The sequence below is a fragment of the Hemitrygon akajei genome, chromosome 31 (assembly GCF_048418815.1).
Source record: "Hemitrygon akajei chromosome 31, sHemAka1.3, whole genome shotgun sequence".
NCBI lineage: Eukaryota > Metazoa > Chordata > Chondrichthyes > Myliobatiformes > Dasyatidae > Hemitrygon > Hemitrygon akajei.
Window position 1 is genome coordinate 16,177,456 of NC_133154.1, and position 22,222 is coordinate 16,199,677.

A 22,222-nucleotide genomic window follows, 5' to 3' on the forward strand; every position below is an offset into this window, starting at 1 on the left:
AATCATATTTCTTTCTGGTTCCTGAAGTTGAACAATATATTAGGCAAACCATACTTACATAAACATACCCAAATTAAACTGATGGAAATTTTTCAATTTCTCATTTCTAAAGTCTGATTGATTCTAAACTGGAATTCTGGATATTCATAAGTAATTTTTGTGAATGAGAATATTTATACTGCAAGTTATTTTCAGACTAATTTTGTTTAAAGTAATTTGCCTTCATTACCTAATGCAAAATAATCTTGGGGCAGGACCTGATAATACCAAAATAATCAAAACATGTCTTTATTAAATAAACAAATTTAAGAGGAAATTTAAATCTCAAAATACAGGGCAACATAATTGAACGAAGTAGGAGTTATGAAGGTTGTTAATAAAATGACTTCTTGATTCCATTTTGAAGGACAATATGCATTTTTTCAGGAGTTTAATCAAACAATACAATGGTTTGTTTCTCTCAAGAGAGCTAGTCAAGGAAATTTACTTACAGAATCACAAGATCATTTTTTTTTCTGATGATAGCTTCAAGTTAGGACACACACTATGAATCGATTTTCAGTGTGCATCCCTTTTTGAAATTAAATGGCAGTTTCATTTCAATTACTTAAATGTAGATGCTGGCAAATGCAAGCTATTCTATGCAATACATTTATGCCTTATTCCACTTGTATAAAAAAATCTCTGCCCTATAAAGAAAGAATTTTTCCAATGCAATTAAACAATTAGCTTTCTGTAAAACCAACCACTGTTCTACAAAAAGATGGAACTGGTTTCCCAAGCTCCACAATACCTTACTTTACCTGGTTCATCCACCTCATCCATTCCCAGCCATGTACACCTGTGTTTTTTTTTTGCTCTGCTTGCTATTTTGAAAGTACTATGTACATTTTGCATCTTGGCCCCAGAGGAATGCTTTTTTGTTTGGCTGTATCCATGAATGGTTGAATGATAATTAAACTTGATTTGATTTGACATCAGACTAGCGTACATACCCGGCATCCTCAGCCTCTGGCTTGACCAGCGAGTATACGGCTTTCTCAAGTAAATTTTCACAAAATGCCTGGTTCACTTGGGCTACCGGATCAACTGCAAGAGGAAAGTAAAAAAATTACAATAATAGCTATTCTCATTTCAGGCTCAAGATAGGCACTATATAACCATATAACAATTACAGCACGGAAACAGGCCATCTCAGCCCTTCTAGTCCGTGCTGAACGCTTACTCTCACCTAGTTCCACTGACCTGCACTCAGCCCATAACCCTCCATTCCTTTCCTGTCCATATACCTATCCAATTTTACTTTAAATGACAATACCGAACCTGCCTCTACCACTTCTACTGGAAGCTCGTTCCACACAGCTACCACTCTCTGAGTAAAGAAATTCCCCCTTGTGTTACCCTTAAACTTTTGCCCCTTAACTCTCAACTCATGTCCTCTTGTTTGAATCTCCCCTACTCGCAATGGAAAAGGCCTATCCACGTCAACTCTATCTATCCCCCTCATAATTTTAAATACCTCTATCAAGTCCCCCCTCAACCTTCTACGCTCCAAAGAATAAAGACCTAACTTGTTCAACCTTTCCCTGTAACTTAGGTGCTGAAACCCAGGTAACATTCTAGTAAATCTTCTCTGTACTCTCTCTATTTTGTTGACATCTTTCCTATAATTCGGTGACCAGAACTGTACACAATACTCCAAATTCGGTCTTACCAATGCCTTGTACAATTTTAACATTACATCCCAACTCCTATACTCAATGCTCTGATTTATAAAGGCCAACATACCAAAAGCTTTCTTCACCACCCTATCCACATGAGAATCCACCTTCAGGGAACTATGCACCATTATTCCTAGATCACTCTGTTCTACTGCATTCTTCAATGCCCTACCATTTACCATGTATGTCCTATTTGGATTATTCCTACCAAAATGTAGCACCTCACACTTATCAGCATTAAACTCCATTTGCCATCATTCAGCCCACTCTTCTAACTGGCCTAAACCTCTCTGCAAACTTTGAAAACCTACTTCATTATCCACAACGCCACCTACCTTAGTATCATCTGCATACTTACTAATCCAATTTACCAGCCCATCATCCAAATCATTAATGTATATGACAAACAACACTGGACCCAGTACAGATCCCTGAGGCACACCACTAGTCACCGGCCTCCAACCTGACAAACAGTTATCCACCACTACTCTCTGGCATCTCCCATCCAGCCACTGTTGAATCCATCATGTTGAAGCTAGATTTTTTTCTTATATTAAATAACCCATCAACTGATTTGCATTGCACGGGTGACTCAAATGCATGGTTTCTAATTGGGGACCTCAACAATGCAGGCCTTCAACTTGCATCTCCTTGCATTCTTGCTTCTTTCTTTCTTTAAGCTTCCTCTTTATGCCTACTTCTTCGAACAAACCTTTGGATGTCAACCTCCATAACTTCTCTGTATCTCAGTGTCACATTTAGGTCAATAACATTCCTACAAAGTTCTTTAAATATTTTGTGTTAAAAGAGTGGGTTTTTTTTTCTTTTCAATTTCTGACAGTATATTTACTCTATAATTCAGTCCTTTTTACATGCATTCTAAGCTGCTGTTCATGCACCGTTTACCATAGAACAGCAAGAAATTGTTCCAGTCTCTAGGGGGAAAAAATTACAGTTATTGGAAATCTGAAATACAAACAGAAAGTGCCTTCTTCAGAAGGTCAAGAGTATCTGTGGAAGATTTGCATCCTCCAAATCTTTACTTTCAATGTAACATTCAAGATGATTATCGATACCTTCAAATTCTTCATAATTCCTAATTTGTTGAAGTAGTGAAATCATTCATTTTCACTTTCAGCCATTTCTGGCATTTTCAAACCTGAATGCTTGAAACCGCAATGAGCAAAACAGTTCCAATTATCTTATTGCTTATTTCTCGCCAAAAATCAGTGGCAATAATCACTGCTATTTTTTAAAACACAAACACACACAACTAGCGCTATTCAAAAACTAGATGCACTGTGTAATGTCTAACAACCACGCAAGTTCACGTGACTGACTGTGGGTTAGAAACAGTTTCCTGCCCCAATTAAGTGGTGTAGTGTCCTAAATAAACAAAGGATTCACAACTTTTTTTTAAATTCATTTTTGTTCTTTTAAGTGTTGTCCCAAATACTGGAATCTACTATACTTTTATAGTTCTTGTATTCTGGTGTCTGAACTACATGCACAAAAAATGACAATTTGGTTACAGAAACTGTGAGCTATCAAAAAAAGTGCTTTTCTTTTTAATTCAGAGGGATTGGACTTTACTGCTCCTTACCTGGGTTCCTTGGAGAGCTGAAGAGACTTTCCTTTGCAACTGATTTAAGAGACCAATCACAGTCCACAAAGAAGCGGCGCCCCAGAGGATGGAAAAGCCAGTGATAGGTGCCTGGGTCAGAACTGCACTGGGATTGGCAAACTCGCCGGGCTTGACGCAGGAAATAGCGCTATGAATGTGAAAAATACACAGACCATGAACTTACTTGATTAAGTGTGGTTTAGAAAAAAAAACATTCAGCTTAAGTAATTTTGCAATACATATGAAAAATAAGAACTTTCTGGTCGCCTCACTATAGGAAGGATGTGGAAGCATTGGAAAGGGTACAGAGGAGATTTACTAGGATGCTGCCTGGTTTAGAGAGTATGGATTATGATCAGAGATTAAGGGAACTAGGGCTTTATTCTTTGGAGAGAAGGAGGATGAGAGGAGACATGATAGAGGTGTACAAGATATTAAGAGGAATAGATAGAGTGGATTGCCAGCACCTCTTCCCCAGGGCACCACTGCTCAACACAAGAGGACATGGCTTTAAGGTAAGGGGAGGGAAGTTCAAGGGGGATATTAGAGGAAGGTTTTTTACTCAGAGAGTGGTTGGTGCGTGGAATGCACTGCCTGGGTCAGTGGTGGAGGCAGATACACTAGTGAAGTTTAAGAGACTACTAGACAGGTATATGGAGGAATTTAAGGTGGGGGGTTATATGGGAGGCAGGGTTTGAGGGTCGGCACAACATTGTGGGCCAAAGGGCCTGTAAAGTGCTGTACTATTCTATGTTCTATGTAACTTTCTCAGGATAATTGCACACCACTCTGTTGGTAGGTGCATGCCATCAATGAGCACTGTTGTAGAATCAGGATTTTAGAGTTAAGAGCTATATTTCTGTGCAATACATTCATCATTCAAGACTCCTAGGTGGCTTTAGAACTCACAAATTCACCTCTCAGCAATCAACTCTATGCACTTCCTAAGAGGGGAATCATTAGATATAGTGTATTTTGATTTGCAGGAGATGTTTAACAAGGTGGTTCATAAAAGACTGGTGTACTAGTTAAGTCATGTTATTGGAAGAAGTGTGTTAATATGGTTTTAATGGAAGCCTGGAATGACACAACTCATGGAGTGTCCCAAGACTCAGTTCTTACGATTTATATCAACTACCTGGAGGAGGGGACAGATTGCAAGATGTCCAAGTTTACTGCTGACATATAAACAGATGGTTAAATGGGGACAGATAAGCCTTGCAATAGCACAGTTTAAGTGAGTGGGCAAAGATTTGGCAAATGGAGTGGAGAAGAGTGGGGTCACGCACTTCAGTTAGAGGAAGCCAAAACTACTATTTAAACAGAAAAAAAGATTACAATTGAGTGCAGTACAAAGTGATCTTGTTCTTGTCACAGAAGTCATCGGAAGTTAGCAGGCAGACGTAGTAAGTAGATAGGAAGGCAATTGGCACATTGGGCTTTTTGCAATAAGGTTGGGGTTTAGAAATAGGGAAATAGTGTTACAATTGTACAGTACTTTGACAAAGCCACATATTTTTGGTTGTCTTATTTAAGAAAGGATATGGTAGCACTGGAAGAAGTTCATGAATCATTGGGCTAATTCCTGGAACGAAAGGGTTGCCCAATCATGAGCAAGTAAAGAATTCATATCTACATTCTTTGTTGTTTCGAAGAATGGAGGATAATCTTATTGAAACATTAATGATCCTAAGGGGTAACAATAGGAACATGTTGAAATGTTTTCATCAATGGAAGAACCTTCAACAAAGGGACAAGGTTACTAGGTAAGGGTCGCCATTTAAAACTGAGATGTAGAAGAACACCTTGTCTCTTTTCCAGAGATTTATGGAGGCTGGATCATTTGGTATACAGTATACTTCATAATGAGGAGGCAGATAATATTTTAAAGATCAAATAATAGTGGACTATTGGGAACCAGCACAGAAGAGATGGTGAGATGAGACCGATAAATTGAATGGCAGTTACCAAGAGGGCCCAAGTGGCCTACTCATTTTCATACACACAGTGGCTACTTTTTTTTTTGGGTACACCTGCTCGTTAATATCTAATTAGCCAATCATGCAGCAGCATTTCAACGCACAAAACCACGGAGCCATGGTCAAGAAACTTGGTTGTTGTTCAGACCAAACATCAGAAGAGACTTTCACCGTGGAATGTATGTTGGTACAAGAGGGGGTGGTTTGAGTATGAGAAACTGATCTCCTGCACAACAATCTTTAGAGTTTACAGAGAATGATGTAAAAAAATTTTAAAAATCCCATGAGTGACAGTTCTGTGGGTGAAAATGCCTTGTTAATGAGGAGAATGACCAGGCTGGTTCAAGCTGACTGGAAGGCAACAGAAACTCAAATAATCATGTGTTACAACAGTCGTGTGCAGAAAGACATCTCTGACCCACGTCAAACCTTGAAGTGGATGGACTACAGCAGAAGACCACAAACATACACTCAGTGGCCACTTTATTGGGTACTGTACAGGAGGCCCCTAATAAAGTGGCTACTGAGTGCATTTTCTGATATACTCTTGGCTTCAGAAAGGCTCAGGCTTCAGCTTATTTTAAACCACGCTCCCCCTACACAGATTTTACATATTCTTTAACAGAGCTAAATCTGCTTGGTGCATTGCATCCATATACTGGTGGGCTCCCATTTTAAATCTGCATGAAAAGGAGATGCAAAATAATTCATTCTTATACATTTACCTGTAATAACAAAATGCACAACACAGGGTATCTACTTACCAGCAGGAAGGAGAATCTGCCACTAAAGTTGCTTTTTAGGCAGATGGCAGCAGTTATATAGATTTCTGCCATGAGACTCGGGGGGATTTTCTCCTCTGCACACTCTGCTAGATTAACTGCAGACAGAGCTAGATTGATTGCACTTGCGGGACTTTGCACCAGTTTATCTACATTGCAAAAAAAGACAGAAAAAAATTCTCTTCAATACAATGCTTGTTGCTCTACACTTAGCTAAATTGATTTTACTGCAAAAAAAAAAATTGGGAGATTATTGGTTTCCAGGTAAAGGGTGGCAAAAAACATTCAAGTTTTCCAGAGGATTTGAAGTCTGTTACTACACTATTCTGTCCAAACCTTTCATAATTTTAATAATTTTATCATATGGCATCAGATTCTCCAGTTAAAATAATCAATAATATTGCAACCAAAAGGCTGGTGGGCTACAGTGGAATTAAGTCATTAAGTGCATTATGACAGTTATGGTATGTTGCATCTGGAGATCATATTGTCCAAAGTCTTTCAGAAGTCAAAAATTAGAGTGCAAATCTTATTGCTACAACCATTTTATTAGATGTTCTTCATAGAACATGGTCCGACAGAGTCAGCCTGTACCAGCAAGCAAGTAACAAAGAGAAAAGGCAAATTACAAAGGACTGGAGACCTCACGTTCTTGTTTATACTGCTAGTTAGATAATGGAGTATTCTTTGACAGAAAGTCTGTCAGCCAAGGTCAGGCCTGCTTTATGCTGCCAAGACATCTCCGGCTCGCAGACAAAAAAAACTGCATAAGTACATATGCAAGTCCCCCCCCCCCCCCTTACAAAGGTAGAGCGTTCCTATGAAACATTTCTTAAGCCGAAATGGCGTAAGGTGAAGAACCATTAATTTATATGGGAAAAATTTTCGTAAAGGTGAAAGTCCTCTTTGTAATGCGAAAACAGGTTACTAATGTAGGTCTTTTGTAAAAGCAAAGTGATGTAAAGCAAACATTCGTAAAGCAAGGGACACCTGTACACCGCAAATTCCTGAAAATCTTCAAACACGTGATTATACAAACACATAGGTAACAATAAAGAAAGTTAAGCTATAAGAAAAGTAACAATTTAAATAGCAAGTTGTCACAGGAAAGCAGCAGCCATCATCAGGGACCCTCATTACCCAGGTCATTCTCTCTTCTCACTGCTGCCATCAGGAAGGAGGTATAGGAGCCTCAGGACTCACACCACCAGGTTCAGGAACATTTATTACCCCTCAACCATCAGGCTCCTGAACCAAAGGGGATAACTTCACTCAACTTCACTTGCCCCATCACTGAATTGATCCCATAACCTATAGATTCTTCATCTCATGTTCTCAATATTTATTTATTATTACTTTATTGTTGTATTTGCACAACTAGTTGTCTTTTACACATTCATTGAATACCAAGTTGGTGTGGTCTTCCATTGATTCTGTTATGGAATTTTTGAGTATATCCACAATAAAATGAATCTCAGTGTCATACATGATGACATATATAATAAATTTACTTTAAACTTTGAATTTGGACCCTAACCCAACAGGGATATAGACAAAGCAAACAGCAATTTTGGTTTCTGATTGGAAATATTGTTAGAACTCTAGAAGGAATTTGGGGGTGGCAATCGCAGAAACTGTACGAGTCTATTCAGGATTTTTTTTAAAAAACGGATTTTAGACTTTACCACAGGACGTATAGAATAAACAAGTCAGGAGGTAATGAATAAGACTATATGAAATCTTCTCAAGTCTTTCCATTTTGTCATAGGAAGCATTTTGATGCATTTGTTAAGGTGCAATTCCAGTCACAAGAATAGGCCCTGTGATAAATAAATGAAGACATAAAGGATAATTTGGAAAACCTTCAAGCAGAACCACTTGGTTTGTTTTATTTCAGTTATATGGCCCAATTTCTCTGTTGTTATAGAGGCAACTGCAGCAGACATTTTGTGCATTGCAAGATTCTGCAAAGAGCAACATTGCATGCAATCATAAACATTGAACCCCATCTTCCCTTTCAGTAATCTGGTCAAATAAATTGAGACAAATTCATCATTTGACAATACCTGTCAGCTGCAGTTGATGGAGTTTATGATATACAAGTGCAGCATCTCGTGCACTCATCTTGGCTTCTTCTTGAAGCTGTGCCTCTTGCCGAAATCCTCTCGTCCACTTCAGTAGCCAGCGCATAAACACCAGCTTCTGAACGCCATGCCGAATGATATTCCAACAGAGGCTACAGGCTAGATCTAACCGGGAAGCTGGCAGTGCTCGCCCCAGTGCCAATAAACACGCCTGTAAGTTTCCTGCAGCAGCAATAAAGGCACCCTGTAATGAGAAGTAAATCCTTGACTTAATTATTTTAATGTAAATGTACCCAAGATGCATGATATGATCAGTAGTGGTATATTCCTGATCAAGGGACTTTTATATAACACAAAAGAAAATTCTGGAGAGACCTAAAATCTAACATCTCCCCTTCCTTTCCAGTCCTGATGAAGGGTCTCGGCCTGAAACATCGACTGTTTCTTCTTTCCCATGGATGCTGCCTGGCCTGCTGAGTTCCTCCAGCATTTCGTGTGTGTTGCTCTGGATTTCCACCATCCACAAACTTCATTGTGTTTGACAGTTTATTATAATGTGACCAATAGTATCCTTGCACCAATAATCTTTAACATAACCGTATATTAAGCTCTTTCACCCTTTGCCTATCCTTTCACCCTTTGCAAAACAACCCAGTGTCAGAATTCCATAAGCAAGATCTCAAATCAGCTAAATTCCCAGCTATCTTGCAAAACCATATGCCCCTATCTCGAAAACACTTGTTCCAGACCGAATTAACTGTATTTTTATCCTTTCTAAACAGATTTTCCAGTGAACTTTGAGTGGTCCCAATGTAGAAATTCCAATGTAAAGCTGCGACTCAACACTGCCTCTGAAGTGAGTTAAAATTCTAAAACTTCGTTCCACAGTAGACTCACAGCCAGTAGATTATAATCTTGATCAGTTTCTTCTGGATTTGAAACCCAGTCTGCAAAGTTAACGTACCAGAATCTAACAGTGTATCTAGTCCTCCAAGTATCATTGTTATAAAAGGTCTGGAGAGCGAAGAGCAGAATATACAAGTCCATTAGATACATCCTCCATCAGTACAACCCAAACCTCACAGGACCAAAGAAGGTTGATTACTTGCAACATTTAACAGAAGTACTTTAACTGGGGGTAGGAAAGAAAACAAGGAATAAAAAGAGACTTAAGGCTGCAGTTTAATATTATTCAGATGTGGGTACAACTCCTTTGAAGTACAAGACCATAAAACCTTAACTAACGTAAATGAAAATAGTTACCCATTTTATTACAGGTCCATAATGATGTTGATGACTCCTTTTGGTTTAAAGAAAGAGTTTAAAAATAAACATGAAAGGTCAGCTTTCAGTTAAAAAAAACAACTCAATAAGAATAAGAAACCCATTTCTCCAGAGTTTAAATAAGGGAAGAAGAAATAATAACAAAAGAAAGCAATTTGCATTGAATTATATATCACTATAGTTACAGCAATGCTTAGATAGACGGCACTGAGGTAGCATGAGCAGCCCTGAGGGGTAACAACAGAATTAGGAGTTGGCTGCTAAGAGTCCATTATTTTTTCTGGGAACATAACACAGGTGTCCTTACTCTCAGCAAGAGTAGAATTGTAAACAAATTACTGAGAGATACAACACCAGGATGGGCAGTGGGGTTGGTGGAAGGGAACCAATTTTAAGGAGCCCAGTGCTAGTTTTTACCCTTCTTTTCACACCCTTTCTCCTCCTCTTTCCTTTGGTCTTCCAATTTCTGCCTCCTTCCCCAGCAAAACCACACCCCAGCCCCAACATCTATCTTTGTCCCTATCTCACTCCTGCATTCATCCACCACTACACACCCACAGGGTCCCATACCCCACTCCCCACCATATCTGGTTCTGGTTCCTAGTGCCATTCACCTCTCCTCTAATGGCTCCCATTTATCACCTTCTTTACTTTGAAGATTCCAGTACTGACAGACCTTGGTATTCTTGCTTATCTCTCTCTAGGACTCAGGTTCCAAACCCGGGGTCCACAGACCTCTTGGTTAACGGCAAGGGTCCATGGCTTAAAAAACAGTTGGGAACTCCTCCTCTAGGAGCTGTCTTCAGCCTTCACACTTCTCCACTGCCACCTCATTCCATATGCCTCTGAGTTTTTTTCCTATTTGTCAGCCTCCACCCATCATTCATATGCCACTATCTACCAATTCCCTAACTGACACAACTTGCCTGCCAGCTTTCAACTTCTCCTCAGCTCACCTATCACCTTCAATTCCCATCTCACTAACCGCCATGCTCCCTTTATACTGGCCATTTTCCTCTCAGTCTTGATGCAGGGTTTCAACCCAAAAACATTGACAATTCGTCTGCTCCCCCCCCACCCCCAACCGTTCAACCGCCAAGTTCCTCCAAGACTGAATGTTGCTCTAGATTCCAGTGTCTGCAGACATATGTCTCAGTGATGCCAGAAATTCAACTGCATTAACACATTTTCTGTCCATGTTAAGCAACTTCCCCGTGGGAAGTGTCCACCAACCTCAAAGAGCTGCCAACAACACACTGCATCGATGGAAACCTGGAAAAATGCACTATTTACCGAGGAAGCATGGGAAAAGAGCTGGGCTGCTGGTCAGATTGAAGCGGAGGGGCTTTAGGGTCCCTCTGCCCACCATCCTACTAGCAAAGGTGGTGCACAGGTGGAACAGGTCAAAAGCTTTAAGTTCCTCGGGGTGAGTATTACAAATGACTTGACTTGATCTAACTAAGCAGAGTCCACTGCCAAGAAGGCCCACCAGCGCCTTTACTTCCTGTGAAAGCTGAAGAAATTTGGCTTGTCCCCTAAAACCCTCACTAATTTTTATAGATGCACCGTAGAAAGCATCCTTCTAGGGTGCATCACAACTTGGTATGGAAGATGTCCTGTCCAAGACCAGAAGAAGCTGCAGAAGATTGTGAACATAGTCCAGCACATCACACAAACCAATCTTCCATCCTTGGACTCACTTTACACCGCACGCGGTCGGAGCTACCAGGATAATCAAGGACACGACCCACCCAGCCAACACACTTTTTGTCCCTCTTCCCTCCGGGACAAGGTTCAGGAGCTTGAAGATTCGTACGGCCAGATTTGGGAACAGCTTCTTTCCAACTGTGATAAGACTGCTGAACAGATCCTGACCCGGATCTGGACTGTACGTTCAAAAACTCTCGGACCTGACTTGCACTACCTTACTTTCCCTTTTCTATTTTCTAATTATGATTTATAATTTAAATTTTTATTATATTTACTTCGATTTGTACTCCAGGGAATGCGAAGGCAGAATCAAATAGCGCTGTGATGATTGTGTGCTCTATGACAATAAAGTAAAAGTAAACTAAGAAATCATTTTATTTACTTTTAGAGGAAAACATGTAAACAAGGACTCCTAGGACATTTTGCATCACAAAGCTAGGGACTTACAGATGCAATTTCCATATTGAGGATATAAGGGACAATATTGTTTCCCATGTAACAGTCTTTTCAATGCATTTCAGGATCTTAGATCATATTTTCTACGAGTGCCCATCGTTAATCACTCTGTACAAGGTCTTCCCAGTACACTGTCTGAATTAGTACATCTCCCAATGACTGAACAACCTGCTCGGACACCAATACTACACAAAGACAACCAAGCTCAATACTTGGGTCTCTATCGGGTGACTTTGATTCAATAATCACTGCCACCAAAGCTGCTACTACCATCCTCCATTCCCTCCCCCCCCCCCCCCACCCATGGACTTTAAAGGCTGTTTTCATAGAACACAGAACAGTATAAGGCCATTCAGCCCACAACATTGTGCTGATCTTTAAGCCAATTTATACAATATGCCCTACTGTATCCTGTTATTCCCCCATTCCCTTCATATTCATGACTTTATAACAAGACCAATCGTGGTGGCGAATCTGCAGAATTTATTGCCACAGATGTCTCTGCGAGTCAAAGTCATTGGGTATATTTAAAACAGAGATTGATACGTTCTTGATTTGTAAGAGCATCAAAGGTTACGGGAGAAGGCAGGAGAATGGTGTTGAGAGGGATAATAAACCAGCCATAATGGAATGGTGAAGCAGACTTGAGGGGCTGAATGGCCTAATTACGCTCTTGTAGCTTAGGGTGTCATGTGAAAACTTGCTAATCCACCCATCTATGTTTTCATCCAGATCATTGATTACAGAGGTCCCTCCAAAACACCACTGCTCACAGATCTTGTCTCTTGTTAATTGTTATAAAAATGTTTAGTAGCCCTCTAAATTGTATAAAGTCAGATTTTAAGGATGCTTGAGATCATTACAAGGGATTTACATGTAACACGTTTTCCAGAGTCATGATTATCTCGCATACATCCCAATCAAATGTAATGAGGGGTTACCAACCTGAAACATTTACTGTTTCTCTACTCACAGGCACTGCCCAACCTGCTGAGCATTTCTAGTCAATGCCTGTTTTAGTTCACGTTTCCAGTGTCCGTAGTTTTCAAGTGTAATACTTACTCTGACCAAGTCCAGGTCTGCTTGCTTGCGGTATCTCCAGAACGTGACAGAGGACCGAGAATGGAGGCGCGTGATGGGTTCGCCGTAAATGAACAGCTTCACAAATACGCTCAGTACAATGATGCCATTCACCAGCCAGAGGATTAGGGTGGGGAGCATCCAATCAAACCAGCCTTTGGACTCTTCTAAAATAGAAACAAATTATTTCAAAAACTAAAACTGATGATGCCTAATTGCTTCAGAGCACTTGTTATATTATTGGTAGAAATTTACAACAAGAGTAATATTAACAAATCATTAAAACTAACATATTTGCATTGTGGCTATCTACAATAGCAGTGTCTGCAACCATTCAGTGATTGAAGGTGGCATACAGGTAGGCTTTGGTCTCCAGATTATTGGGTTACCAGGTAGAGTTACTTAATTGAAGTCTAGTCACTCTAGTAGTGCCTGGGAAACTGAATTTGTGCGTCCAGAAAAACACAGTGATTTTCAGCACAGTGTCCCCAAAGTGCAGGGTTGGTGAGTTAAAATGATGGCATAGGAATTAAATTTAAAAACAAAGACAATTATGGCAGCACTACTGAACTGATGCAGAAGTTAAATGTACAAGTTAATAGAAACCACTGGAGTTCACGCCGATCGCATCCGGAGCTTAAGGAACTTAGGCTTCAGGTTGATGAGATGCAGTCTGAAATTTGACTACAGCAATGCACTGAGGAGGAAAGTTACTAGGAGTGTTCCTTTAAATTAAACACCCTGAAAGTCTTCAGTCAAGAAGGAAGGAAGATATACTATTCTCTATCCACGAGGTCTATGAAGCCTCATATACTGAGTTTATTCAAGAAGGGGATTGCTAGATTTTCAGATATTAAGGGATTCAAGCAATATGGAGTTCATGCAGGAGAGTGGTGCTGTGGTAAAAGATAATCTATGTCCTTACTAACTGGCAGAACAGGCAAGAGAGGTCGAACTGCCTGTTGTTTTCCATCACCCTTCTCCCACAGCATCATTGTTGTGTTGAAAATGAAACATGTAGGAAAATAATAGATTAAAACACAGATAAACCAAGATAAAACTAAGAGGAAGTTACTTGATAAATGAGTGAAGCACAAAATACTTCACTAAGATACCAGAAAGAAACACGTGTTAAAAATCAGATGTATTGAGAAACAAATAAAACTTAATAATTGGTGAACAAAAACTGTCAGAAAGATTTAATAAATATTTTAGCCTTTCTTAAGCACATTAGAGGTGAAAATGTTCACAGAAAGATGACAGATATAGTAATACGCAAAAGGAAGACTGAAATATTTGGTTAGATTGATGACAGAAAAATTGCTAGATTCTAGCAGAATATATCCTGTTAGATAAGTAAAATACGGAGGGTTCAGAAATTATATTTCAGGCTATGTTGAGATTGGATGCAAAATGGATAGACAGAAAATAACCAAACATTTTGAAAAGAGGGAAGAGTAATCCATGTTATTACAGGGCAGGTTTCTCAACACCCTATGGATGGAAAATTTCTAAGTGTTTTAACTAAGGATGAGATGACCTTGTTACAGAAAATAGATATGTCCAACATTAATTCAAAAGGAACTGTGCACAGCACACTTCCTAGAATTACTTGTAAGTAACAGATACAGTGGACTGTGATCATGGACACTCTGCCTGTTATATGATAGCACTCACACTAAGATTACCAGAGGTAAAAAATGCTCCAGCTGCTGAGGGAAGATTAGTTTTAAGACGAAGATTATTAAGGGAAAGATTAACTATGGATAGATTTTTTCCAGAGTGGCTACAAGTGTAGTTGGGGGTGCAAAGACTGGTTCCAGTTTAGGATCACATTTGTTCAATGGATTCATCAATGATTTAGATATAGTGCAAAAGTAAGAATGCCTAAATTTTCAGTAGATACCCAGATGCTGAATTTTTCTGAAGACAAAAATGCTTTAATATTGTTAAGGTGTGAGTATGAGCTAAATTTAAATACTGAATTCTCTGAGTCAGAGATGAGAAATGAGAGAGTTGAGGTCTATAGGATATTACAGATGGCAATGTTAGGGTGTTAAACAAAAACTGATGTAAGTGTAGTTTTACAATCTACTGAACGTATAAATATAAAGGACATTCAGTTACTGTGTGCAGTACTGAACTTGACACTCTAGGAATCATATCGAGACTTTGGAGGTGGGTATACTTTTCATTCACTGGACTGTTGCCTAGAATGGTGAAATACAAATTTAAAAATACCTGGAAGAATCATTTTCTTCCTCCAAGGTCTGAGATTAAGGGATAATAACCACACATTCCTGTAACTGAGGAGCATGAATTTAGGACTAAACCACAAAATTTAGAACAAAGAGAAAATTATTCTTCTCCTCCTAGCTGTGAGGTTTATCAACAAGGTTAGAGATTGACGCAGGAATGTTTAAGTCTTAACATTCAAGGACAGATGGAATAGGTAAATAAAGGAGATGGAGAGTTTAAGGAGAAAGACAAGTACAAGCCATTAGGATTATATGCTCACGCAAAAAGGGACATACGTGATAAATTTGGTGGGGAAATAGGAAATCGATTTCAAAGATATATGAATATTTTACCAGGAGATTATTTGTTAGAGGAGTGCTTACCCGCCTCAATTCCAAGCATACTTCTACCAGAATGTCCTGAATCTTCAAGTGCTGTTGAATGGACTCGGTGTTCAAACAGTGAAGCAAGTGGATTGAAAGAAAGACAAAGAAAGGTAAGGGTGCACAGAAGAATCCGGGAGCTGTCCAGCATACCAAGGGTGGGGGGAGACAATGGTTCTTCCTTTACCTGTAGGGAAAGGCTTCATTGTGATACATGCAATTGTTAGGAACAGAAGTCTGTCATTCAACACATTAAAACTGTTCAACAATTAAATCATGGCTGATCTGTACTCCTACCATCTGCACACCTTTGCTATACATCTTCTGATACTTCTTCCTAACAAATGCTTAATGATATCCTACCCTCCAGCAGCATATACATTCTCTTGGAGGAAGGGCATTCCATACTTAAACTAATAATATGAATAATAGATATATTCAAACATATTTGAGTTACAGGTTCCCCCCGCAATCCGAAGGTAGAGCATTCCTATGAAACTGTTTGTAAACCGAAATGTCGTAAAGCGAAGAAGCAATTACCATTAATTTATATGGGGGAAATTTTTGAGCGTTCCCAGACCCATAAAATAACCTACCAAATCATACCAAATAACACATAATTAACATATGGTGGTGGTGACATTCGTTGGTCTCGAGAGACCATGGATCTGCGCCTGGAGTTTCCAGGGTGCAGGCCTGGACAGGGTTGTATGGGAGCCCGGCAGTTGCCCAAGCTGCAGGCCTTCCCCTTTCCACGCCACCGATGTTGTCCAAGGGAAGGGCACTAGGACCCAAGCAGCTTGGCACCGGTGTAGTCGCAGAGCAACGTGTTGTTAAGTGCCTTGCTCAAGGACACAAACACGCTGCCTCAGCTGAGGCTCGAACCAGTGACCTTCAGGTTACTAGTCTAATGCCTTGCCCACTAGGCCACGCACCAACATATAGTAAAAGCAGGAATGATATGATAAATATACACCCTATATAAAGTAGAAATATTGTAGGTACGGTGTAGTTTCACTTATCAATATCGGGAAGACAGCAAGCCAAAATCGATTTGGATAAAAAAAATCAGCACGTACATGCCTATGCATGTACACGCATACGTACGCACATGCATACACACGTACACGCATGCGCAAACAACTGCCCGCACAAGGCTTCATGGTCATTGTAGTCTTTCTCGGGGTAAACACATGTATAAAGCGGGCGTCTTTTTTTCGTAAAAGCGAAAATCCTCTTTGGTTAGCGAAAACAGGTACTAATGTAGGTCTTTTGTAACAGCGAGCTGTCGTAAAGCAAACGTTCGAAAAACGGGGGACACCTGTATTCAGTTAAGGAAACTAAAATCAAACTGCATGAACACAGGATTAATAAGAAATCAACCATAATAAGCAAAAAATTTAACTCATTACAGTTTACAGTTTTTTATAAATAGAAGCAATATAGTTCAATGACTACTACCATTGTTTCATCGAGAAGAGGGCTTCCTGGTTCTGAATCAATGGAGCAAGGTGAGAAAGTGCCTGGCGAGCCAGAATCCGAAGGTGGGGGTGACATGATCAATAAATGTGATTTGAAGTCATCGGTCTTCAGGTCCGCATCAATATCCAACAGACTGGAAATCTCAGATCCCTTCAGACCCTCTGTAATTATGTAAAGAGGAAACATTTAATTCCATTGCTTTGATTTACAATTATTTACTTGAGAATACAGATGGAAGCTTCTTATCAAAAACAGATTTTCTCTTAAGCATAATATTAAGTAGATGTGTGCATGAAAGAAGTATCGTGTTTAAATTCAAACAAGTGTAAATGGCTGAAATTGGAAATGGAAAAAGCTGAAATTTGCCTACTTGCTATTATAAAGGCTGCAAGATGCAGAAAATTCCCTTTTAATGTAACAATGGCACTACTTACTGTTTTTCTGATTGGCTATTCGCAGTGCCATGTTCTCCTGTCGTAGTTTATGGTTAGTTTGTTGCAGGTATTTAATGTAATCGATGGCTTTCCTTAGAACTCCAGATTTGTTCATCTGTAAAATATGTCACATTAGGTTTTTTCTGTTTTGGAAACAAATGTACCATTACCATAACTTACATAATGCCATACACTATTTTCAATTTAAATTAGTAAAACAGTTGTAGTCTTGTAGGAAAATAAGCTTACAGCTTCTTTCATCAACCAAATTAGATAAATGAATAGCTATTTCACTCTGAACATTTAACTTTGTCCAGTAAAGCTTCTATGAAATTCTTTTAATAAAAAACACAAAATGCTGGCAGAACTCAGCAGACCAGACAGCATCTATGGGAGGAGGTAGTGATGACGTTTCGGGCTGAAACCCTTCTTTTAACTACAGTCCGCCCTCTGTATCCGCATCCGCAGATTCAACCAACCATGGATCGAAAATATTCAAATAAAAGATTCCAGAAAGTTCCAAAAAGCAAAACTTGAATTTGCCACGTGCTGAGCACTACGCTGAATCCACGCAAATGAAATGATGTGTAGTCTCCCGCCATTTCACAGATCCTCAGTCTCCCTCCAGCACTCGTTGTTAGAGCATTTTTCGCCTCGTGTCTTGTTCGTTCACTACTTGTGTTGCCAGCGAGAGGAAGGAGTTTAAGGCTAGTAAGGGATGGCTGGCTAGCTATGTAAAGCGCTACAGCCTCAAGAACTTAAAGATCACGGGAGAATCTGCATCAGCTGATGCCGAGGCAGCATCAGTGTTCTCAGAAGAGCTACGATGGTTCTGTCTGTACTGAACATGTACAGATTTTTTTTTCTCGTCATTATTCCCTAAACAATACAGTATAACAACTATTTACATAGCATTTACATTGTATTAGGTATTATAAGTAATCTAGAGATGATTTAAAGTATGCAGGAGGATGTGTGTATGTTATATGCAAATACTACGCCATTTTATATAAGGGACTTGAGCATCCATGGATTTTGGTATCCGTGGGAGGGGTCCTGGAACCAATCCCCACCAGATAACGAGGGGCAACTGTATGTTAAAGTTGTTACATACAGTAAATGTAATAAGATGAGACATAAGAGCAGAATTAGGCTATTCAACACAGTCTGCTCAGCATTTAATCATGGCTGATTTGTTTTCCCACTTAACCCCATAACCTTATGTGCCCATACTAATCAAGAACCTGGCAAACACCTGCTTTAAATATACCCAATGACTTGGCTTCCAAAGCAGTCTGTAGCCTTTCCCACTATGAGCATCTGTTGTTGTTCAAATTAATGTATGTTTACATTTTTTAAAAGTTTAATGAAAGGGTCATAGAATATACTGCACAATGTGTTTGATTCCTTGACTACTTAACGTCATTACCCAACTAATGCAAATTGCACTAACTCTTCCTATTACTGAGTGTTGCTGGTAGTGAAGAAACACTTAGTGAGAAATAAGTTAAAAGGACAAAACAAAACTCTATTTCCATCTTAACACAGACAAAATGCTGGTGGAACACAGCAGGCCAGGCAGCATCTATAAGGAGAAGCACTGTCGACGTTTCGGGCCGAGACCCTTCATCAGGACTAACTGAAAGGAAAGATAGTATGAGATTTAAAAGTAGTGGGGGGAGGGGGGTGTTTGCTCTATTTCCATCTTAGGCACTTGCTTAAATTAACACATGTTCAACAGTACTTCATCTGCAGGTCAAACCCAAATCTCCAATCTAATAGCTTTGTTGAAACTTTCCACATAAACTGTTCTAACTACCAATAACTACATCGCAAGATATTAAACTAATTGAAGGTGCTCTTTCTAGAGTGTCTGAAACTCAGAATGTGTTTTTTCAAAGCTTGCTTTCTGAGCTGATGTCGATAGTGTTTGCCAAATATCGGGTACCTCATTAAATTAGCTCATATGTGAATAATGAAAACAAGGCCATTCAACTACATATTTGTTTTCAAATACCATCACTCAAATACTCTGATAACGTTCTAGATTATGACTCAGCTTTTCCTTTAGATAACCAAAACTCTTTACACAACACTTCTGATTCCGTGCCAGATGTAATATGCACAGAATCTGTAAGCCCAAAATTAAAGGTTGCACAGTCGCATAGTGGTTAGCGCAATGCTTTACTGTACAGGCCACTCGAGTTCAATTCCTGTTGTGCCTGTAATGAGTTTGTACGTTCTCCCTGTGACCACGTGGGTTTCCTCCGGGTGGTCTGGTTCCTCCCCCAGTCCAAAGACGTACCGGTTGGTAGGTTAATTGGTCATTGTAAACTGTCCTGTGATTAGACTAGGATTAAACTGGGGAGGGGTTGCTGGGTAGCATGACTCGTAGGGCCTATTCTGCACTGTGAAACAGAGACAGGGAGAAAAACAGGATATATACTCCAGTCACGGGAGTTTCAAGATGTGTGTGAATGGAGCGAGATGCCAAGAAAATAGTTGAGGCAGGTACAGTTACAACAATTAAAAGATATTTGGATATGTATACAGATAGGAAACATTTAAAGGAAATGGGACAAATGCAGGCAGGTGGGAGTAGCATGCGAGAGCACCTGGTTGGCACGGACTAGTTGGGCTGAAGGGCCTGGTTTTATGCTATATTTTTCAATACTAAACTCAAGATAACTGAGTCTGGAGAAATTCCTATTAAATCTGGATTGTTGCAGGAATGAATGAAACACAAACTATGGAACGGGACTTATTTAATATGAGCACTTTTTAACAAAAGTCCTTGTAAGTTAATATCTTTATAACAATAAATCATAATGCAATCATCTATATGTAAAAAAACATCAATGCCGCTGACTGACCTTAGCTTCTGTCCCCATCACAAGGTCTTTGAGCTCTATGATTTTATCATTGATGGAGGATCTGTAACGCTTCTCAATTATGTTGTGTGTTGTTCTTTTCTCCCCCTCCTTTGGCCCCTCCACTGGTGCTTTCCCATTTCCAACAATCTGCTTGATTGGAACCTTTTCTGGCCCAACCATCATTGGCATGGTGGTCAGAATAGTTCCATTACTGCTAACCAATGTCTGCGGAGGAAAACATGACATTAATTCTCTTCACAAGTATTCAACTTTTAAAAATCCGAACTTGTAATAAAACCTTCCCTGACATACTTTCTGACTCCACTGTGGTCCCTGTAAAAGAGGCCGAGTAACTTCCTCCTAACCCCACTTCCACTTGAACAGTGACTCAACTTCACCACTGCAAAGTTGGATTGTATACTTTTGGAAAGTCTGAAACATCACAAGATATTCTGAGTACTATATTATAGTCATGAATTACATCGCAACCTCGCACTGTTTCATCTACCAGTAACGATCTGGTTGACTGAAGGATTAATTACTTGATGATTAAAATGAGCTCCATGTATCTAACAATTTAATTGGAATGCAGAAATTTGATTTATATAAAAAATACCTTCTCCACCAGTGACAGAAAATAGTGGCAGATTGTACCACATCAAGATGTATGGAACAATATACCAAGCTTTCTGTGACAGCACTTCTCAAACCTGTAATCTCTTATTATCTAAAATGACAAGGGGAACAGGAGCATTTTAATAACACCTCAAAGTGTTCTCCAAGGCATTCTGCACATAGTTAATTTTGTCATATTTCCTGACTAACAGTGGGGGAATCCTTTCACCTGCATTTTCAATTCATGTTTAATTGTCATTCAACCACACATGAACACTTATGAATACAGCCAAACAAAATAGCATTACTATGGGGTCAAGATGTTAAAAACACATTACCAACAGTCACACACAAGAACACATTCACAGAATAAAAGAGCCCCGATGCATCCCCCCCCCCACGCTCCCGTGAGGCCCAATCCTTGTATATTACAGACATATTTACTATTAGTTGAACACAACTGGACAAATGTATATTTTGCAGTGACTTAAAAAAGCAGCTCCTCATAATTCTTTTAAAGACAATTGGGAAATCGAAAAAATTGTTACACCTTGTTTTTTCAATCACTGCCATCCTATTTCTACCAGGCACAAGGCCCAAACATTGAGACCATTATGTGGAAGATGATTCCATTTATCAATTTTTGTTCAAGAAGTTGACATCATCAGAACTGATCACAAAGGATCATCGATCGGAAACATTAAATCTGTCTGTCCCTCTCCATAAATTCAGATGAGGATATTAGATTTCCCCCAAGGAGGTTATGAAGATTTCCTTTACGCATTTTCTGTCTTCCAGGAAATTGCTTAACAAAACTTGAAGCAGAATGTGGGCTTTGAACGCCTGTGCCAGGTACATGAATGACATGGCCTACCAAGAGAAGCTGGTCAAGTGTCGTGAGATGATGGTGGGATGGGAGAGGAGGCTGATGTTGACAGTTCTATGGATTCATAAAAGTTTACATTTACAGAAACAACGATGGTGGTACTTCCCTGGTTGTTTAGGTCGTCTACTGCAAGTTGCCCATATCTATGATGTATACAAAAGGGCAGGCATCACTGGTGCTTGCATTGAGCTTATGTTGGGTTTGAGGTTTTGATCTTTGAACAGTCTTTTAGTCAGTGGGCCAATAGCTATGCTGGTATATGAGGTAGAGGAGATGTCATTATTAATGTCTGCCCTTAATAAGCAGGCTCCAGAGATATCTGAAGTGATCTACGTAAACCAGGGATTCAAGATGAATCACTATTGTTAGTTGGGTGTAGGAGTAACAGATAGCAGTGCTATGTAGTGAGGACAGGTTGGTGAAGAACCTATTGTTCCAGCCATTTCATGCAAGGCCCATAGTCATACTGTTCAGTGAAGGAATCAAGGATGATATAGAGATTGGCCTCAAGAGTGAACAGATGCAAGAATTGTCTGCATGTTCTAACTGAATGACTTGAGGTTGGAGTAATTGTACTTCTGTAGTGCAGAT

The 22,222-nt window shown here is 39.5% G+C and overlaps 1 protein-coding gene across 1 annotated transcript in view; it reads right to left on the bottom strand.

Moving 5' to 3' along the window:
- The window catches only part of srebf2 (sterol regulatory element binding transcription factor 2), a 60,401-nt gene that overhangs the window by 22,620 nt on the left and 15,559 nt on the right, over positions 1 to 22,222 (bottom strand). The window contains exons 5-13 of the mRNA XM_073033387.1: positions 20,131 to 20,355; positions 17,258 to 17,372; positions 16,803 to 16,984; positions 15,342 to 15,528; positions 12,703 to 12,887; positions 8,173 to 8,434; positions 6,089 to 6,255; positions 3,325 to 3,493; positions 996 to 1,089 (exon numbers count right to left, since the gene is read on the bottom strand). Of these exons, the coding sequence (XP_072889488.1) occupies positions 996 to 1,089; positions 3,325 to 3,493; positions 6,089 to 6,255; positions 8,173 to 8,434; positions 12,703 to 12,887; positions 15,342 to 15,528; positions 16,803 to 16,984; positions 17,258 to 17,372; positions 20,131 to 20,355 (1,586 nt within the window). The remainder of the gene's footprint in view (positions 1 to 995; positions 1,090 to 3,324; positions 3,494 to 6,088; positions 6,256 to 8,172; positions 8,435 to 12,702; positions 12,888 to 15,341; positions 15,529 to 16,802; positions 16,985 to 17,257; positions 17,373 to 20,130; positions 20,356 to 22,222) is intronic.